Genomic DNA, 15,215 nt, shown 5'->3' on the forward strand with positions numbered 1-15,215 from the left:
TCCGCCGCCCCCCCCCCCCACTACATTTAGCCTTTTAAAAAATATGCAAGAAATCTGATCATGGATCTTTTGGTGTGTCATCTAATTGTGCTCTAGATTGTATGCTTTCATCTTATTGTCTCACGAATCACACATGAAGTAGCTAGGAATATGGAGCAAAGCTTTCTCCCACAGTGAGAATATTCTTCATCCGTTATGAAGGGATTGGGACATAGTGGCACTGGTTGGGACAATGCAAGGTAGCGTTATGGAAATAAGTGGGTTTTCCTCTCATCTTGAAAGGCCCTGCATAAGCAGGAAGTTAACGTATATTGAGTTGGACCATCTAGCCTTTTGGTATTCAGCTGGTAGGTTGGCACCCAAAACTGTGATGGAGAGTAACCTAAAATTCATCACACCAGCGGCACTATTGCCATACACACACACACACACACACACAGTCAAACATTAAGAAGTGGGTCTCATAACACATGTCTTGGCTAAAGTGGATTTTCAGGTCTGAAAAATGTGAAGACACCTATTAACTCATCTGTTGACAATGACACCTCCAAGGTCTCATGAGGTTTTCCCATTCCTGCCACCTGAGAAATGTAGGAACATGGGAAGCCATCTTATACCAAGTCAAGCCATTGCTTTATCTACCTCAGCTTTGTCTATGCTAGCAGTTCTCTAGGATTTCAGACAGGGGCCTTTCCCAGCCCTACCTGGAGATGCCAGGTATTGAATCTTCTGCATACAATGCGTGCTCCCTAGCACTTAGCTGCAACCTCTGCCCAGCCTTTGAATTGTGGAACCTGGGATCTTCTGCTCGGAAAGCATGTGCTCTGTCCCTGAGACGTGGCCCCTTCCAAATATTGGTCGAAGCAAATTTTGGACAATCTCCAGTTAAACTGTCCTTGGGGCTGGCATATCAAATCAGATGCAAAGTGTGTGTCACAGAACAAAATGGATTTGGGGTTGTTGCAGGCAGAAAAAAGGGAAAGCCTCTGTCCTTTTCAGGGTGTAATTATGTATATTTTGTGGCTTCCTGTAATTTGACAGAACCCGCAGTATAAAAAGAGGCAAAAAGTTACGAGAGTCATGTGGGAGTAGAGAGGGGCGTGACTGTGAGTGACATAACACATCTAATCTTGGCGCTGCTCCAGTTCCCATAGCCTTTAGCTGAAATTTGTGGAAATGTCCTATTACACATAGCAATATCTGAGTAACTTTCAGGCATCAGAGTAACTCCTTGGGATTTTGATTGTACTACTAAAATGAAAACCTATTTTAGATCCCTAGGAATGAAATGTCTTTGGTTTTACAAAGTACAGCCTTTCCCCCAAGAGTTTATAAATATGTTACTGGTTTTTTGTTTAGTTTTAAGTGGTGAAAATTAATAATAATATTATATAATTATAAAATTAATAATAATATAATAATAATATAATAATAGCAGCTTGTATTTTGTTTCAGATGTCGTTACTGCAATGGGTATTCTGATCTAAAGGGTGCTGGCCTGCAGGCCCTATTTTTCCAATCATGACACGAACATTGCATGTTAGGGCTTAATGGTCCAGTTCAGTTCCAGACCCAGTCTGGGAAATAGGTAATCTAGATTAGTTTATTTTCTGTCTAGACATGCGTAGGATTGTGCTTTTAAAGACGTTAAAAAGACAGATCAGCGTAGGGAAGATAAGGCATACACTGGGAGAATAAATAATAATATTTATTACATTTCTATATCACCCAATAGCCAAAGCTCTCTGGGCAGTTTACAAAGATTATAAACATTAAACATACAGTATACAGAGATTAAAAGCCATTTACATACAAAACACATGAACAGACAATATACACAGAATATATATATATATATAAAATGACTTCAAACAAGCACTCTCAAGCAAACAGCCATAACCATAAGACAATCCAGGACTGATTAAAACTTATCATATGCTGCCAAATGCCTGGGAGAAGAGAAAGATCTTAACCTGGCACCAAAAAGATAACAATGTTGGTGCCAGGCGGGCCTCATCGTGGAGATCATTCCATAATGGGGGGGCTACCACGAGAAGACCCTCTCCTTTGTTGCTGTCTTCTGAGCTTCAGTGCTAGAGATGGAAGGATCAGTCTGTTTCTGGTCCATGTCCGTTTCACACATCTTTGTTCATCAGTCCATTCAGTCCCATTTCCATATCTGCATTTTTTAAAAAACTGGACACAAAAAGATGTATTATTTTAAATATTTTTCATAAAATACGCATTTATTATGCATTTAAGTTTATATCTTGATTTTTTGGGGAGCCGAGATCTGGATCGCAAAATCCGGAGAAGTGCAAAAACTGAAGGATAACCGTGTTCCAATCTGCAGATTAATCCAGGAAGTGAAAATCGGGTCTGTTCTCTTAAAAATGCGGAATCCCAATGAAATCGTTGAGGGCTACATTTTTTCCGTTTGGGCTATTGCCGCCAGATTTTCTGTTGTAATAATTCTGCAGATAAGTCAGATATTATAGGACCTCAAACTTGTTTCTAAATTTAGGGCATAATCCTATGCACATTTAGAAAAGGCCTACAACTCCCAGCATGCCCCAGCCAACCATGCTGGCTGGGGCATGCTGGGAGTTGTGGGCCTTATTTTCTGTCTAGACATGTATAGGATTGTGCTTTTAAAGATGTTAAAAACACAGATCAGTTTAGGGAAGATAAGGCATACACTGGGAGAAAACATTAAGTAAAACATTTTCTACGTTTAAAACAAAGCTGGCCTTGGATCTTAGCATAGCCATAAACAAAAACGAAACAAAAAATACCCCTAGGTCCACTCTGGGCAGAGATTCAACATTTCCTAAGGTCAAAAAGAGCAATCAGTATACTTCGGATAAAATTCTGACTGGACAATCTTTTGTCACATCTAATGGGAACTGAGCCATAACTCAGTTTGGCTATTGGGCGGTATAGAAATGAAATAAATAAATAAATAATAAAATAATAAATTGGGTGCTTGAACATGTGTAGGTTCTCTTCAGAGGCTCAGCTGAATGAGTGGAGCTCAAGGGTGGACACCCACTGGTGCAATCCCACTCTCTTTCCTTCCACCACCGTGTTCAGTATACCCTGTTGGTAATTTAAACATGGCTTCTGTGTGCCTTGTTTATAAAGACCAAAGGAGGTACTTCCAGAGCTTCCCACTGCTTGGGGAATGGACGTGTGAGCAGGCTATTGCCCTCATGCCCTGCTTCTGGGCTTCCCGAAGGCGTCAGGTTGTCCACTGTGAGAAACAGGATGCTGGACTGGATAGGCCCTGGCATCCCCACTGTGGTACCTTGGACACCAGTGCACCCACGGACACCTCCCTTGGCGTCCGCTGGGTTCCCTGCCCCTCTTCATTTTTATTTTATTTCTTAAGATATAAAAAATAATAATAATTTTGTTTTTAACTGGGAAGCTGGCATGCATGCTGCAAAGTGATGTGCTGCCCTCCAGTATCATCTTTATTTGCGTTCAGAAGGGTACTTTTGTATTTTGGAGCTCAGACCCCACCTCTGCCTCATACTTAGGTTCTTGGGCAAGTCACTTTACCTTTAGTCTCACCAGTGTGCTTTCTGTGAAATGTTTGGGACTGGCCCTGCCCACCATAGCAGCCATTTTATGAATGAGCAAGGTCTCCATGGCAGCCATTTTGTGAAAGCACCCTCGAGAGTATATCAAAATTCCAAAGGTGGCCACTGACCCAAAAGAATTGGGGGACCCCTTTGGTCTGATCCAGCAGGTTTCTTCTTTACATTCTTATTGCACCGGCAGATCCCACCTGACCTCCACGGGTTCACCCAAACATTTCTGAGCAGAATCTGCACATATGTGGATAGGTGGCTTCCTTGTTTGGGATTTAGGGAAGCTGCCTGGTCTGGATGGGGTTGGACTAGCTCCGAAGGAGCAGGTACATAGCTTGGAGGTGCTCCTAGATACATCACTGTTAATGGAGGCACAAGTGGAGGAGTTAATGGAGGAGTGCCTTTTCCCAGCTTCAGGTGGTTTAGCAGCTACAGCCATTCCTGGACAGGGATAACCTGACCATGATGATCCACGCACTGCTAACCTTGAGACTGGATTATTGCAATGCACTTCATCTGGGACTGCCTTTGAGGCTGGCCCGGAAGCTGCAGCTAGTGCCGGATGCTGCACTTAGGCTACTGAGAGAGACAGCCTACTGGGAACATGTAATACCAGTGTAAAGAGTTGCACCGGCTGCCAATAAGCTACTGAGCCAAGTTCAAGGTGCTTGTGTGAACATAGAAAGCCCTATTCAGCTTAGGACCTGGTTATCTCATGGAGCATCTTTTCCCTTATGTACCTGCCTGGATATTAAGCATGCTTGATGTCAAGGTAGGGACACTCCCTTGATGGTGCTGCATTTGCCTGGGTTTGATATTCTCAATATAGACACTCTGATTGTGGGACACACACACCCTCGCCTGTATACACTGTCAGCACCAAGTCTTACAGGCTTTTGGCACCAACTAGACCTATTTGTTCAACTATTTTTTTGACTGAATCTGTGTTGCTGTGTCTTGTAAGCTCACTTATCTGTGTTTCTGTTCTCCCCAGTTTTACTGTTTTATTGGTTGATGCTGTATGTTGTTGTTGTGGGTTTGTTGTTTTTTACCCAGCTTTGGCATTATTCTATAAAGAAAAGTGAGTAAGGGCACAGTCCATGCTGGCTGAAGGATGCTGGGAGTTGTAGGAGTTTTCTCTGTCTAAACACGCATAGGATTGTGCCCTCATACATTGTATAAATGAATAAAACAATAACTCTAGAGTTAATAGCAATACCTTCAGTGGGACTGTTTCTGAGAGTCAGCAGAGTTTGACCTGAAGTGTTGTTGAGCTGGTTATGGAATGCTGGCAGAGCAGGAAGAGTCTTGCGTTCCGGTGCTTTCCCTGTTGAGGCTGAAGATTATGAACACTAAAGGGAAGGGAGCCCTTAGGATCTGGGCTGCGATAAATAGATCAGGAATGGGAAGCTGTTTTTCATGCTGCAAAGAAAAGGTTAGACAGGGAAGATGATAGAATTCAAATGGGTGGAAAGCAAAGCAGGAAAAAGAAAGGGGAAGGAAAGGGGGATAATACGAGAAACAGATGGTGACGTTTTGGGAAATGCACAGAAAGCGGAGAATCAAGGCCCCAGCTGAACAGTCACTCCCAGTTCCTGTTAGAAGTGACAAAGGACGTACACTGGTCAGTGTTCTACCTAATGCAACCTTCCCCAACCTGGTGCCCTCCAGATGTGTTGGACTACAACTCCCATCATTCCCAGCCAGCTGGTCAGGAATGAAGGGAGCTGCAGTCCACGCTATCTGGAGAGCACCAGATTGCTGGGCTGAAGTATATTTGTTACTCATTTGGAGGAACAGGAAAAAATAACCATAAACACCAAAGGAAGGACCCTGTTAGGGGCCAGGGGATTTTCTTCATGAGAACAGAATGTAGTGTTCACGCTGTTTAGTGTTGGCGCTTGAAGACCCTGAGAAGGTAGACTGGCTGCCTTTCAGCATGTTTGCACTGGGTCAGCACCTTGATGCAAACCAGACCCTGACCTTTGTGTTCTCCTGACGGCTGCAGGACACGGAGGAGGTGGTTTTCATCGTTGCACTTGTTCTATCTTGAGGCTACAGGGAACAGAGGATTTAAAAGCTTGGCTCATTGTCGGTCCAGCGTTATGCATTGCCTGGAAGTGCAAATGTCATTGCAGTCAACGGGACTGAATTCCACACAGTGTGTATGGGATCAAGATGTTGATTTCTTATTCCTCACAATTTAGGTTTTGCTTTGTCAGGTGTGCTTGGATTTCCAAAGAGAGACTCTCTTTAGGTCCCAGAAGAGGCTAGAAATCAATGGAAACTAACAGCTCCAATTGCAGAAATGTGGTTGTGTGTGAACAGGTCAGAAATGGGAGGGGTTGGCAGACCTTTCCTGTGAGAGATATGTAACTGCCCCCCCCCCCCAGCCCTCTCTTTCTTCTGCAGCTCTGTACTGACTTAGGCTGCAGTCCCAAATCAATGGGGAAGTAAAAGCCCCATTGATGCTAACCACTGGTAGGGTTGTGCCCTTTGATTCTGAGAGTCAGAAGGCTTTATCTCCCATGACCTCTTTTTTGTACACCATTCCAGCAAGGCTTCATATGCCACAAAGAACAGCATTGCTAGATTATACACTGACCTTAAGGAAAGAGTGATCTAACCGACGGTTACAATTTTCCTATTCAGGGTGTTCTGTTTAGTGCTTCTGTATCTGGTAATTCTGGGTTCTCAATTCTCTTCTGTTCATTGTTTTGCGAAATGGTCATGGGTGTCAATTTTAAAGTTTCAAAATGCTTTATTCATAGACTGAAGCAGGGATGATACTTGGCATTTCCATTATTTAAGAAACTGTGGAGGTTGCTCTGGGAATGTGTGTTTTTGGGCTTCCTTCTCAGATGGTTGGTCACTTCTTGTATAAGGAAAGGCTACTCCATGTATCTGACAAAGTGGACTTCTAGCCCATGCAAGCTTTTGCCATGTTAAATGTATTTTACTCTTTAAGATGCAAGTGGATCGTGTGGGGCTTTGCTCTAACATAAGAATAGCCATGCTGAATCAGACCAAGGGGCTATCTAATCCAGCGTTCTGTTCACACAGTGAACAACCAGCTGCCTAAGAGAAAGCCCCAAGTAGGACATGAGAGCAATAGTACCCACCCTGCTGTTCATGTTCCAGCAACTGGTATTCAGAAACATGCTGCCTCTGATACTGGAGGTAACATGTAGCTATCATGACTTTGATAGCCTTATCCTCCATGAATTTGTCTAACCCCCTTTTAAAGCCATCCAAAATGGTGGCCATCCCCACAAGTTGTGGTATGTATTCTGTAGTTAAACTAGGAGGTCCAATCAGCCAATCCTAAAGGAAATCAACCCTGACTGCTCATTGGAAGGACAGATACTGAAGCTGAAGCTCAAATATTTTGGCCACCTAATGCGAAGAGAAAACTCCCTGGAAAAGACCCTGATGCTGGGAAAGACTGAAAGCAAAAGGAGAAGGGGACAGCAGAGGATGAGATGGCTAGATAGCATCACCGATGCAATGAATATGAACTTGAGCACGCTCTGGGAGAGAGCGGAGGACAGGAAGGCCTGGCGTGCTATGGTCCATGGGGTCACGAAGAGTCGGACCCGACTGAACGACTGAACAACAACAACTTCCTTTTATCTCTCCTGAATCTCCCACTATTCAGCGTCATTGGAGAGAGGGAGAAAAATGTTTCCCTATCCAAATTCTCGACACCGTGCATAATTTTGTACACCTCTGTCATGTCTCCCCTTGCCCTCCAAGCTAAACAATCCCAGCTGTTGTAACCTTGCCTCCTAGGGGAGTTGCTCCAGTCCCTTAATCATTTTGGTTGCTCTTTTCTGCATCTTTTCCAACTTTTGAATATCCTTTTTTAGGTGCAGCAACCAGAACTGTACACAGGAATGGATAAACACAGTCATGCTTTTTGAACTGCAGTGTGGTTAGAACGCCAGAATACGACCAGGGAGATCAAGGTTCAAATCTCCATTCACTTTATAATCTTGAGAGAGTCACTCCCTCTCACCCTAACCTACCTCATCGGGCTGTGAGAAAGATGGGATATAAATGCCATAAGTAAAATAAAAATAATTGAAGCTTAGATATGTATATGAATGGATTTCTGACAACCAAAGAGGGTGCAGCACATATCTTTCTGTTTTGATCAAGGGGATATAAATTGTCCATAGCTTACCCTCTTGTGACGCTGTAATTTTTGTGTGAGTGATTCAGTAGTTGAACTCAAGGGAATGTTGAATGCAAAGAAACCTATCCTAAACAGAGCTTCAATGTCTGTGAGTCTTAACATTAATGCTGCAGTGATAGCTTCAATTGTAAAGGTGACACTATATTTCAGACCTATGCTAACTAGTCTCCAGACCAGTAAGGCCGCTTATAGAAGCATATACTTTGCATGAGCTGAGTGTGTGGATTCACACTCACCCCTCTTTTAGAAGCACAGTCTTCCACAGGCAATTTTGCTAAGGAGCAACTCATTTGACCTGTCTTCCACAGAAGCCAGCTGTGTAGAATGCTGACTGGCTGCCCCCTGTGGCAATCACAAAGCCCCCTCCCTCCCTCCCGCCTCCCCAGCCAGCTGTGTAGACTGCTAATTGCTTGGCTGTTGCGGCAGTCACGAGCCACTTCTTTCCTCCCTGTATGCAGTAATCTTTTCAAGTTCTTTTTAAAGAACAGCACAAAAAGGGCACCAACTAAAAATTAACCGGACCAAACGGCAGATGTCTGTTTTTTGGTGGTTTTCCCCCCCTAAAGCCGAAACTCTGCTGAAGCATGGGAGATCTGAAAATCAGTGCTGGTTAGAAGCCAGATAATTGTGTCATTTTAAAGCAGGGGGAAGTCAAGCTTGGCCCTGTATACGTCAGAAAAATGCATGGGCTCCTATAGGGTACATGCACAGCGTTATGTTGCAAGCTGACCATTGCAGCTTGTTGCGAGAATTTATCCCACTTGAGTACTTTTATCCCTGTTCTAAAATGGTGTTCCAAAATAGTACATTTCCCCCCTTTAGTTTTGGGGGCATGATTCTTAAATTTCCTGATGCCTTGTGGAAGCAAAGTGGGAACAGATAGGCAACAACTTCCTTATATAGGGCCATAGTGTGATGTATCATTGACATGAAACTCTTGTATATTTCTAGGTAAGAAGAAGAGTGCCCCTTTAGTGAATGGTTAATAGCATGGTTAAAAAGGCCATCCCTTTTTAAAATGTATATATGCAGTTGATTCCAAGGGAGGAGTTGGACATTCAGTCTTTTGAATAGTTTGAGAAATGCTAGGTTTCTCTTAAGGCTTCTAAATAACACCTTAATCACTGTAATATTTGATTCCCTAACCTTTTATTTATTTATTTTTTGCTACATCAATAAGGGCATGATCTACACCAGGGGTGGGCAACGTCCAGGGGCCAATTCCACCCACCCCAAACCCACCGGGGGCTGCTTCCCACTGCTGAATTGGCTACCACAATTCAGTGATGTGGTGGCACCCCCCAATTTTCCTTAAAGCCCACCATACGGGGAGCATGTGTCTTGTTTTTAAATCAAAATCATGACCAATGGAGGCTTCTGGGAGTATGATTTTGCTTTAAAATAAGGTACATGTTCCCTGTGCACCTTGTTTTAAAGGAAAATCAGCATTATTATTATTATTATTTTGCTGGCATCACCTACCACCAAATTGTGGTGGCAGTTTAGCAGCAAGGGTAGGAGGGGCCGCAGAATCAGTCAGGGGGCCATATGTGGCCTGCGTGTTGCCCATGCCTGATCTACACAAATGACAGCATTTCACTCACTCCTTCCCCTCTTCTCCCAGCGAAGGCAACAAAGCCTTGGAATGCCCTGACATACCTGGGATCCAGGGCCCGGCCTGGCCCAGCAGTTCCTCTTGAGGCTGTAGGACAGGGGTGGGCTGAAGTTGGATTGGGATCTACTGAGTGATTTGCAGTACATCAGCAAAGGTTTCTGACTCCCAGTTGTTTAACAATGGCAACAACAAAATGACTTTTTCCACCTAAATTAGGCTGCTGAGATGAAGAACGCTTGGGAGCTCATCAGGAGTGAACTTTTTATTTTTATTTATTACATTTATATCCTGCCTTTTTTCTTCTTGCAAGGAACCCAAGGTGGCTTCCATGGTCCCTCTCCTCTCCAGTTTATCCTCACAACAACCCTGTGAGGTCAGTTAGGCTGAGAGTCAGTGACTGGCCCAAAGTCACCTCGTGAACTTCATGGCCAAGTGGGGACTAGAACCCGGATCTCCTGAGTCACAGTCCAACACTCTAACCACTGCACCATGCTGATTCTCTTTTGTGTGAAAGAACTGTGAGCTCAGTTTAGTTCTGGTATTGGAAACAAATTCCTAAGTTCAAAAAGCTTTGTTTGGGTTTTTTAATTCTGAGGGTATTTCTTTTCTTGTTTTTGTACCTGGCTCTGGTTGGTGGCTCTTGGGGGTGCTAATAAAAAATAAGGTAGATCCGACAAGCTAGTGAGAGCACTTGTAACAGCTCCTGATCAGCTTGGCAGTTTTGCTGGCTGACTGAGTCCTTTGGCCAGTCACAGTATTTTAAGTGGATGGGATGTCACTGCTGTCTAGAACTGCCCAAGTATTATGCCAGGGGCTTGCCAGGGCTCAGCTGGTTGCAGTACTAGTACTTGGAGAGGAGGCAGCATCAGTGCAATGTTACAGTTTGTGGCTTGTGCCTGAAATGTTTGACACAAGAGAGCCTACATGCAGTACCATAAATTGCAGGTCCTTCTCAAGGAATGGCCTAATAACTGTTCTCAGGTGGAAAAAGGAATGTGTCTCTCTTTAAAATGCAGCATGCACATGCTTTATACATTCTATAATGGTAGTTACAGCGTTTCGGAATCTTTTTTTTTTTTGAAACCCGCACGGTTAATTCATGACAGCACATTAAAACTTTCGTGTGTGTAGAGGTATGCTTGTTGATTTATTTCTTTAAAGCATTTATATCCCACCTTGCATCCTATCAGGATTTCAGGGTGGTATACAATCAATTTACTGGATTTGTTGCTGATTCATTTAGTAGGATAACTGCAGTCTTGTTAGATGGAAGGATTTTTTTTTCTCTTTATAAAGAAAAAAAACTATATCTGGCTACATGTAGCTCACATGTTTTTACTTTTGGAAACCCATAATGAACTTCCAGTAAATCTGCGGTTACGCACTGGAATGGATTGTAAAGAACACGTTATTTTGTTCCAAAGTCAACACCAAAGTGTTCTTCTACAGAATACGTGCAGAATGATAGTTTTAATTTGTGTATGAGTGTGCAGGAAGGAGAGAGAGAATCTGGAGTCGTCAGTGAACACGTCAGAGAGAAGTAAAAGTACTTCTTCTAGGCTTGAAAGCTTTCCAAGGGCAGAGAGGTCTTGGGTGTGTGTGTGTGTGTGTGTGTGTAGGACGTGGGTGGGGAACATGTGGCAATCCAGATGTTCTTGGACTGCAACTCCCATCAGCCCTAGCCAGCATGGCCAATAGTGAGGGATGATGGGAGTTGTAGTCCAACATTTGGAGGGCCACAAGTGCCCACCCCTGTTGTAGGGGGAATGCTTTCAAACATAAAACATTCATACCAAGATAACGTAGTCTACCATTCTGTTTATAACGGAGGTCAGCCTCTGGGTACCTGAAGGCCTCTCCAATGTCCATGTCCCGTCTAATTCCGCATCATAATGGCCCCTTCTTGGTTTGCGATGTGGACCATGTAAGGCAGAGATGAGGAACCTCTGGCCTGTATCCGACCCCTGGTGTCCCCTCCGACTGTGCCACCCCCTTCTCCTCAGCCCTGCCACTTACTTACAAGGTGGCTGAATGTCTCCTGACGTTCTCTTTCTTTTGCCCCTACTGCCTCTCCCACCCACTGTTCTCACTGAGTAGTTCTTGCAGAGGGCTTTCCTCACCTTCCAACCATTCCTTCTTCAGCCCCCTTCTAGCTGCTTTCTCCAGTTCCAAAGTAGGAAAAGGAAAAGGACACAGACCAAGGAGGCTTTCTTAAAAGGGAAATAACTTCTTAAAAGGGCAACACTAGTGCTGGGATGGAGTAATGATTTGGGGGAAGGGTAAAAATTGTTTGGGGTGAACTGTGGGCGTGTTTCAATTTGTGGGGGGGATCAATTTATTGAAGTCACAGGGGTTAGGATGGTTAATTATTTTGTGGGGAATGTATGAGAAAGAATGGCTGAATGGGCTGCATGCTTTTGTGTATGATTGGTGTGTGTATATGTGTGAGTGAGTGAGTGAGGAGGTCCCACCTACTTTGTGCTGTAGCCCTACTCACTGCTGGCATTCGGCCCCCAACACACTTCTCCAGAGTCAGTGCAGCCCTCAGGCCAAAAAAAGTTCCCCAGAAGTTTTAAGGTATTCCCTGTTAAATGTGTTGGGATAACACGAGCCCTGAGAGAGGCAGATGGGTTGGTATAGCCCAGCTTCATCCACTCTAGTGCCCTCCAGATGTGTTGGACTACAACTCCCATCTTCCTCAGCCAGCACGACACTCCTCAGCCAGCATGGCCATGCTGGCTTACAATCATAGGAGTTGTAGCCAAACACATCCAGGGGGCTCTATGTTGAGGAAGGGTGTAGTAGTCTCTGTGCCCCACGAGATCTTTGGAGCACTGGCTGCCATCATAGATGGTAGGCCATGTTGGGCAGTGTCTTGGCGCCGTGTTGTTAAAATTAGTACAGGCAAGACCTAGCCAGAGTTTGGTTCAGAAGGCGGACTTAGCTCAAAGTCTGCTGGCAGTTGAATTGGTGTCTGTGGTTTGTACTAAAATGTGATCAATGGCTGCTCACCACCACTGCTCAGATTCATTCTGTCCCAGCAGCAAGTTCTAAACATGTGTGCTCTTAAAAACTGAAATGTGGCTCTTCAGAGTTTGTATTGGAGACAACGGCTTGGATCTAATAGAGTGATAGCACCAGGGAAAGGCACTCCCACTCAGCCAAGAGCAGGCCCTTCATTTATACCAATTTCCACTATTCTCACTGCAGCCCCCCTTGCCACATACCATGCTTGTTCAGAAGGTCCCGTAACCTTCAGGAGTGCTTCTTGAGAGGGGTGGTGGAAGGGTTTGTTGGATCCAAGCCTACAGCTGCAGTCCTACTACAGGGATTATGCCCCAGTCCTGTTGAGCCCAGGAAGGCTTTCTTCTGGGGAAACAAAGTTGGGAAACATAGTTTTCTACTACACAGATGGAATGTTATTTTAGCTTCCCAAACATCTTGTGCAGATACTATAAAATGTTGCTCTTTACATTTTTAAATGGTCTACAATAGCAGCTTTCCTGGATTTTCCACATTGCATTAGGACGTCTTCAAAAGTACTAAAACCAGAACCATTTTGCAAGACTTACCATGTTACTGATAAGCATACTGACTGTTGCACAATATAAGGCAGCTCTGCTTACATAGGCAGCTTGCAGACCTTGGGAAGCATTCTTTACTGTCCCCGATAAATACTATAAAATTTGGGATATTGCACTAAAACAAGCACGCAGGATGAACAAGTGATGGACTCTGAATTACAGTGAGGAGCTAGAGAGAATTAAATCTGTGTCTAGAATGTCATTCCTGTTCTCTTAGTTTATTCCTCAATGGAAAGGGTTTCTTTTTTAGAAGAAAAAAGAAGAATGGCTATCTCTGTTTTTTGGTATTGTGTAAATAGAGAGCCTAAGATGACTTGTCCTAACGACATGGCTTTTAAAAGAATTATTTTTTTTACTTCTCTTCACAGGTAATTATGCTCTAGAAGACTCTTCTCAAAGCATCTACAGTAGATTTTTCGTTCAGTCGGCAAAGATCTACCAAGGAAGTCGGTTTGAGAAACCCTAGTGCGGCAAAATGACTTCAAGTTGTATCATTCCAGTGCTTGCTTTGATGATGGGGTGTTTAGCATCTGCAGGTAAGTGGTGTTATATTAATTAAGACGTCACTGTAATTCATGATGTGAACCAATATCAGCTCCAGTTTTTTAAGGGCACTTGGGTAAGACGCCCTCAATGGGCCCTTCGCTCAGTGAGTCTACTTTTTTTTACCACCGTCGTCACCAGCTGCCCTTGCTCCTCGTCCTCTTTCTCATCCTTGCTGCCACTGGCTTGCTTGACAGGCAGACAGCCAGTGAGCAAGTAGGCAGGGGCAGCTACCGCTTCCCTTCTCACCACCACTGTTGTCCAGGCCAGTGCAGGAGGCAACTGAACAAGCCAGTTGCAGTTGTGAAGAAGGTGCCCAACCATGCCTACCTTTGACACCAGCCCTGTTGCGAACACTTGGAATTAATTACAGATTGCATTTTAGTTTTGAACCAGTAAGAAGCATTTCAGTCAACTGTCTTTTATGCAGAGCTGTGGAACACTGCAGGGACTCTCTGGCTTAAAGGAGGCCGGTGTGGCTGCAGGCAGTCTCCGGCTGGGACAACTGCACGGCATGGCACTGGGGAACAATGTCGCCCCAGAGTGCCAATGGCTCGTGGGCCAGCCCGGCTTGGACCTGCAGGCATTTAGGGTAGGCAGTGCCGACGCCCAGGAAGAAAAGGGGCAGACAGGGGAAGATGCCGGCGGAACCAAGAGAAGCAAAGATGGAGGCAGAAAGCAGATCGAGATGCAATGGGAAAGGACTGAGTGGAGAAGCAAAGGCAGTGAGTGGACAGGTGAGGATGGCTGGAGAACAGACTGGCAGCAGGACTGATGTCTTTTGCAGATAGCTTTCATGTACAGAACTCCAATATAGCTAGGACCTTTACATGCCAATAGATGGTGAGAATACCAGTAAACCTCATCTTAGAGAAGCGGTTCTCAAACTTTTCTTTTCATAGAACGCTTGAACATTGCTGAGGGTCTTGGGAGACTACTTGGTAAACTTTTGTTTTTTGGTTCTACAAATCAATTACATACAGAACTTCTATTTTAATACCATGTTTTTCCAGCCCCGGCTTCATTATCAAAACCAGTGCCATGTTATGAAAATCATGGGCCTGAGGCCAGGGCTGTGTTAGCGCGTTTGATAATCTGGCTCTGGAGGAAACAGTCTTGATCTCTGTTGCCAGAATAAAATAAATCAAGCGCAGGATCAAGTACAGCTATTCTTGACTGTTCTGCAACCTTTCTGCGGGCCACCTAAATGGAGCTTGCAGACCACCAATGGTCCGTGGACTGCAGTTTGAGAATCTCTGCCCTAGAATGTATAGTTAGTATTTGGATAGGTTCCTCTCTTTCTCTGCCTGGACTTATGATGGAATAATGGCTTACATATGACAGTTTTGCTGCTGGCTGTAGTGTGAACGTTGTCTTAGTGTTGGGAGGGGCCATGGCTCAGTGGTAGAGCACCTGCTTTGCATGCAGAAGGTCCTAGGTTCAATCCCTGGCATCTCCTGCTAGGGCTAAGAAAGAATCCTGCCCCAAACCCTGCAGAGGCACTACCAGGCAGTGTCGGCAGTACTGGGCTAGATGGGCCAATGGTCTGACTCGGTATAAGGCAGCTTCCAGTGTTCCTACTTATGAGACGAGGCTTATTGCTTTGCTGTGTTGTGCTACTTTCTGACCAAAGATATGAAGATACATCTCAGATACATACATACCTGCAACAAGCTTCA

The 15,215-nt window shown here is 44.4% G+C and overlaps 1 protein-coding gene across 1 annotated transcript in view; it reads left to right on the forward strand.

The window, feature by feature from the left end:
• The window catches only part of TGFBR3 (transforming growth factor beta receptor 3), a 178,768-nt gene that overhangs the window by 17,440 nt on the left and 146,113 nt on the right, over positions 1-15,215 (forward strand). The window contains exon 2 of the mRNA XM_084851937.1: positions 13,362-13,529. Coding sequence (XP_084708063.1) covers positions 13,469-13,529 — 61 coding nt within the window. The 5' untranslated portion in view covers positions 13,362-13,468. The remainder of the gene's footprint in view (positions 1-13,361; positions 13,530-15,215) is intronic.

Source organism: Heloderma suspectum, chromosome 4 (assembly GCF_057233095.1).
Source record: "Heloderma suspectum isolate Gila_16-S chromosome 4, 16-S_ref, whole genome shotgun sequence".
NCBI classification, from domain to species: Eukaryota; Metazoa; Chordata; class Lepidosauria; order Squamata; family Helodermatidae; genus Heloderma; species Heloderma suspectum.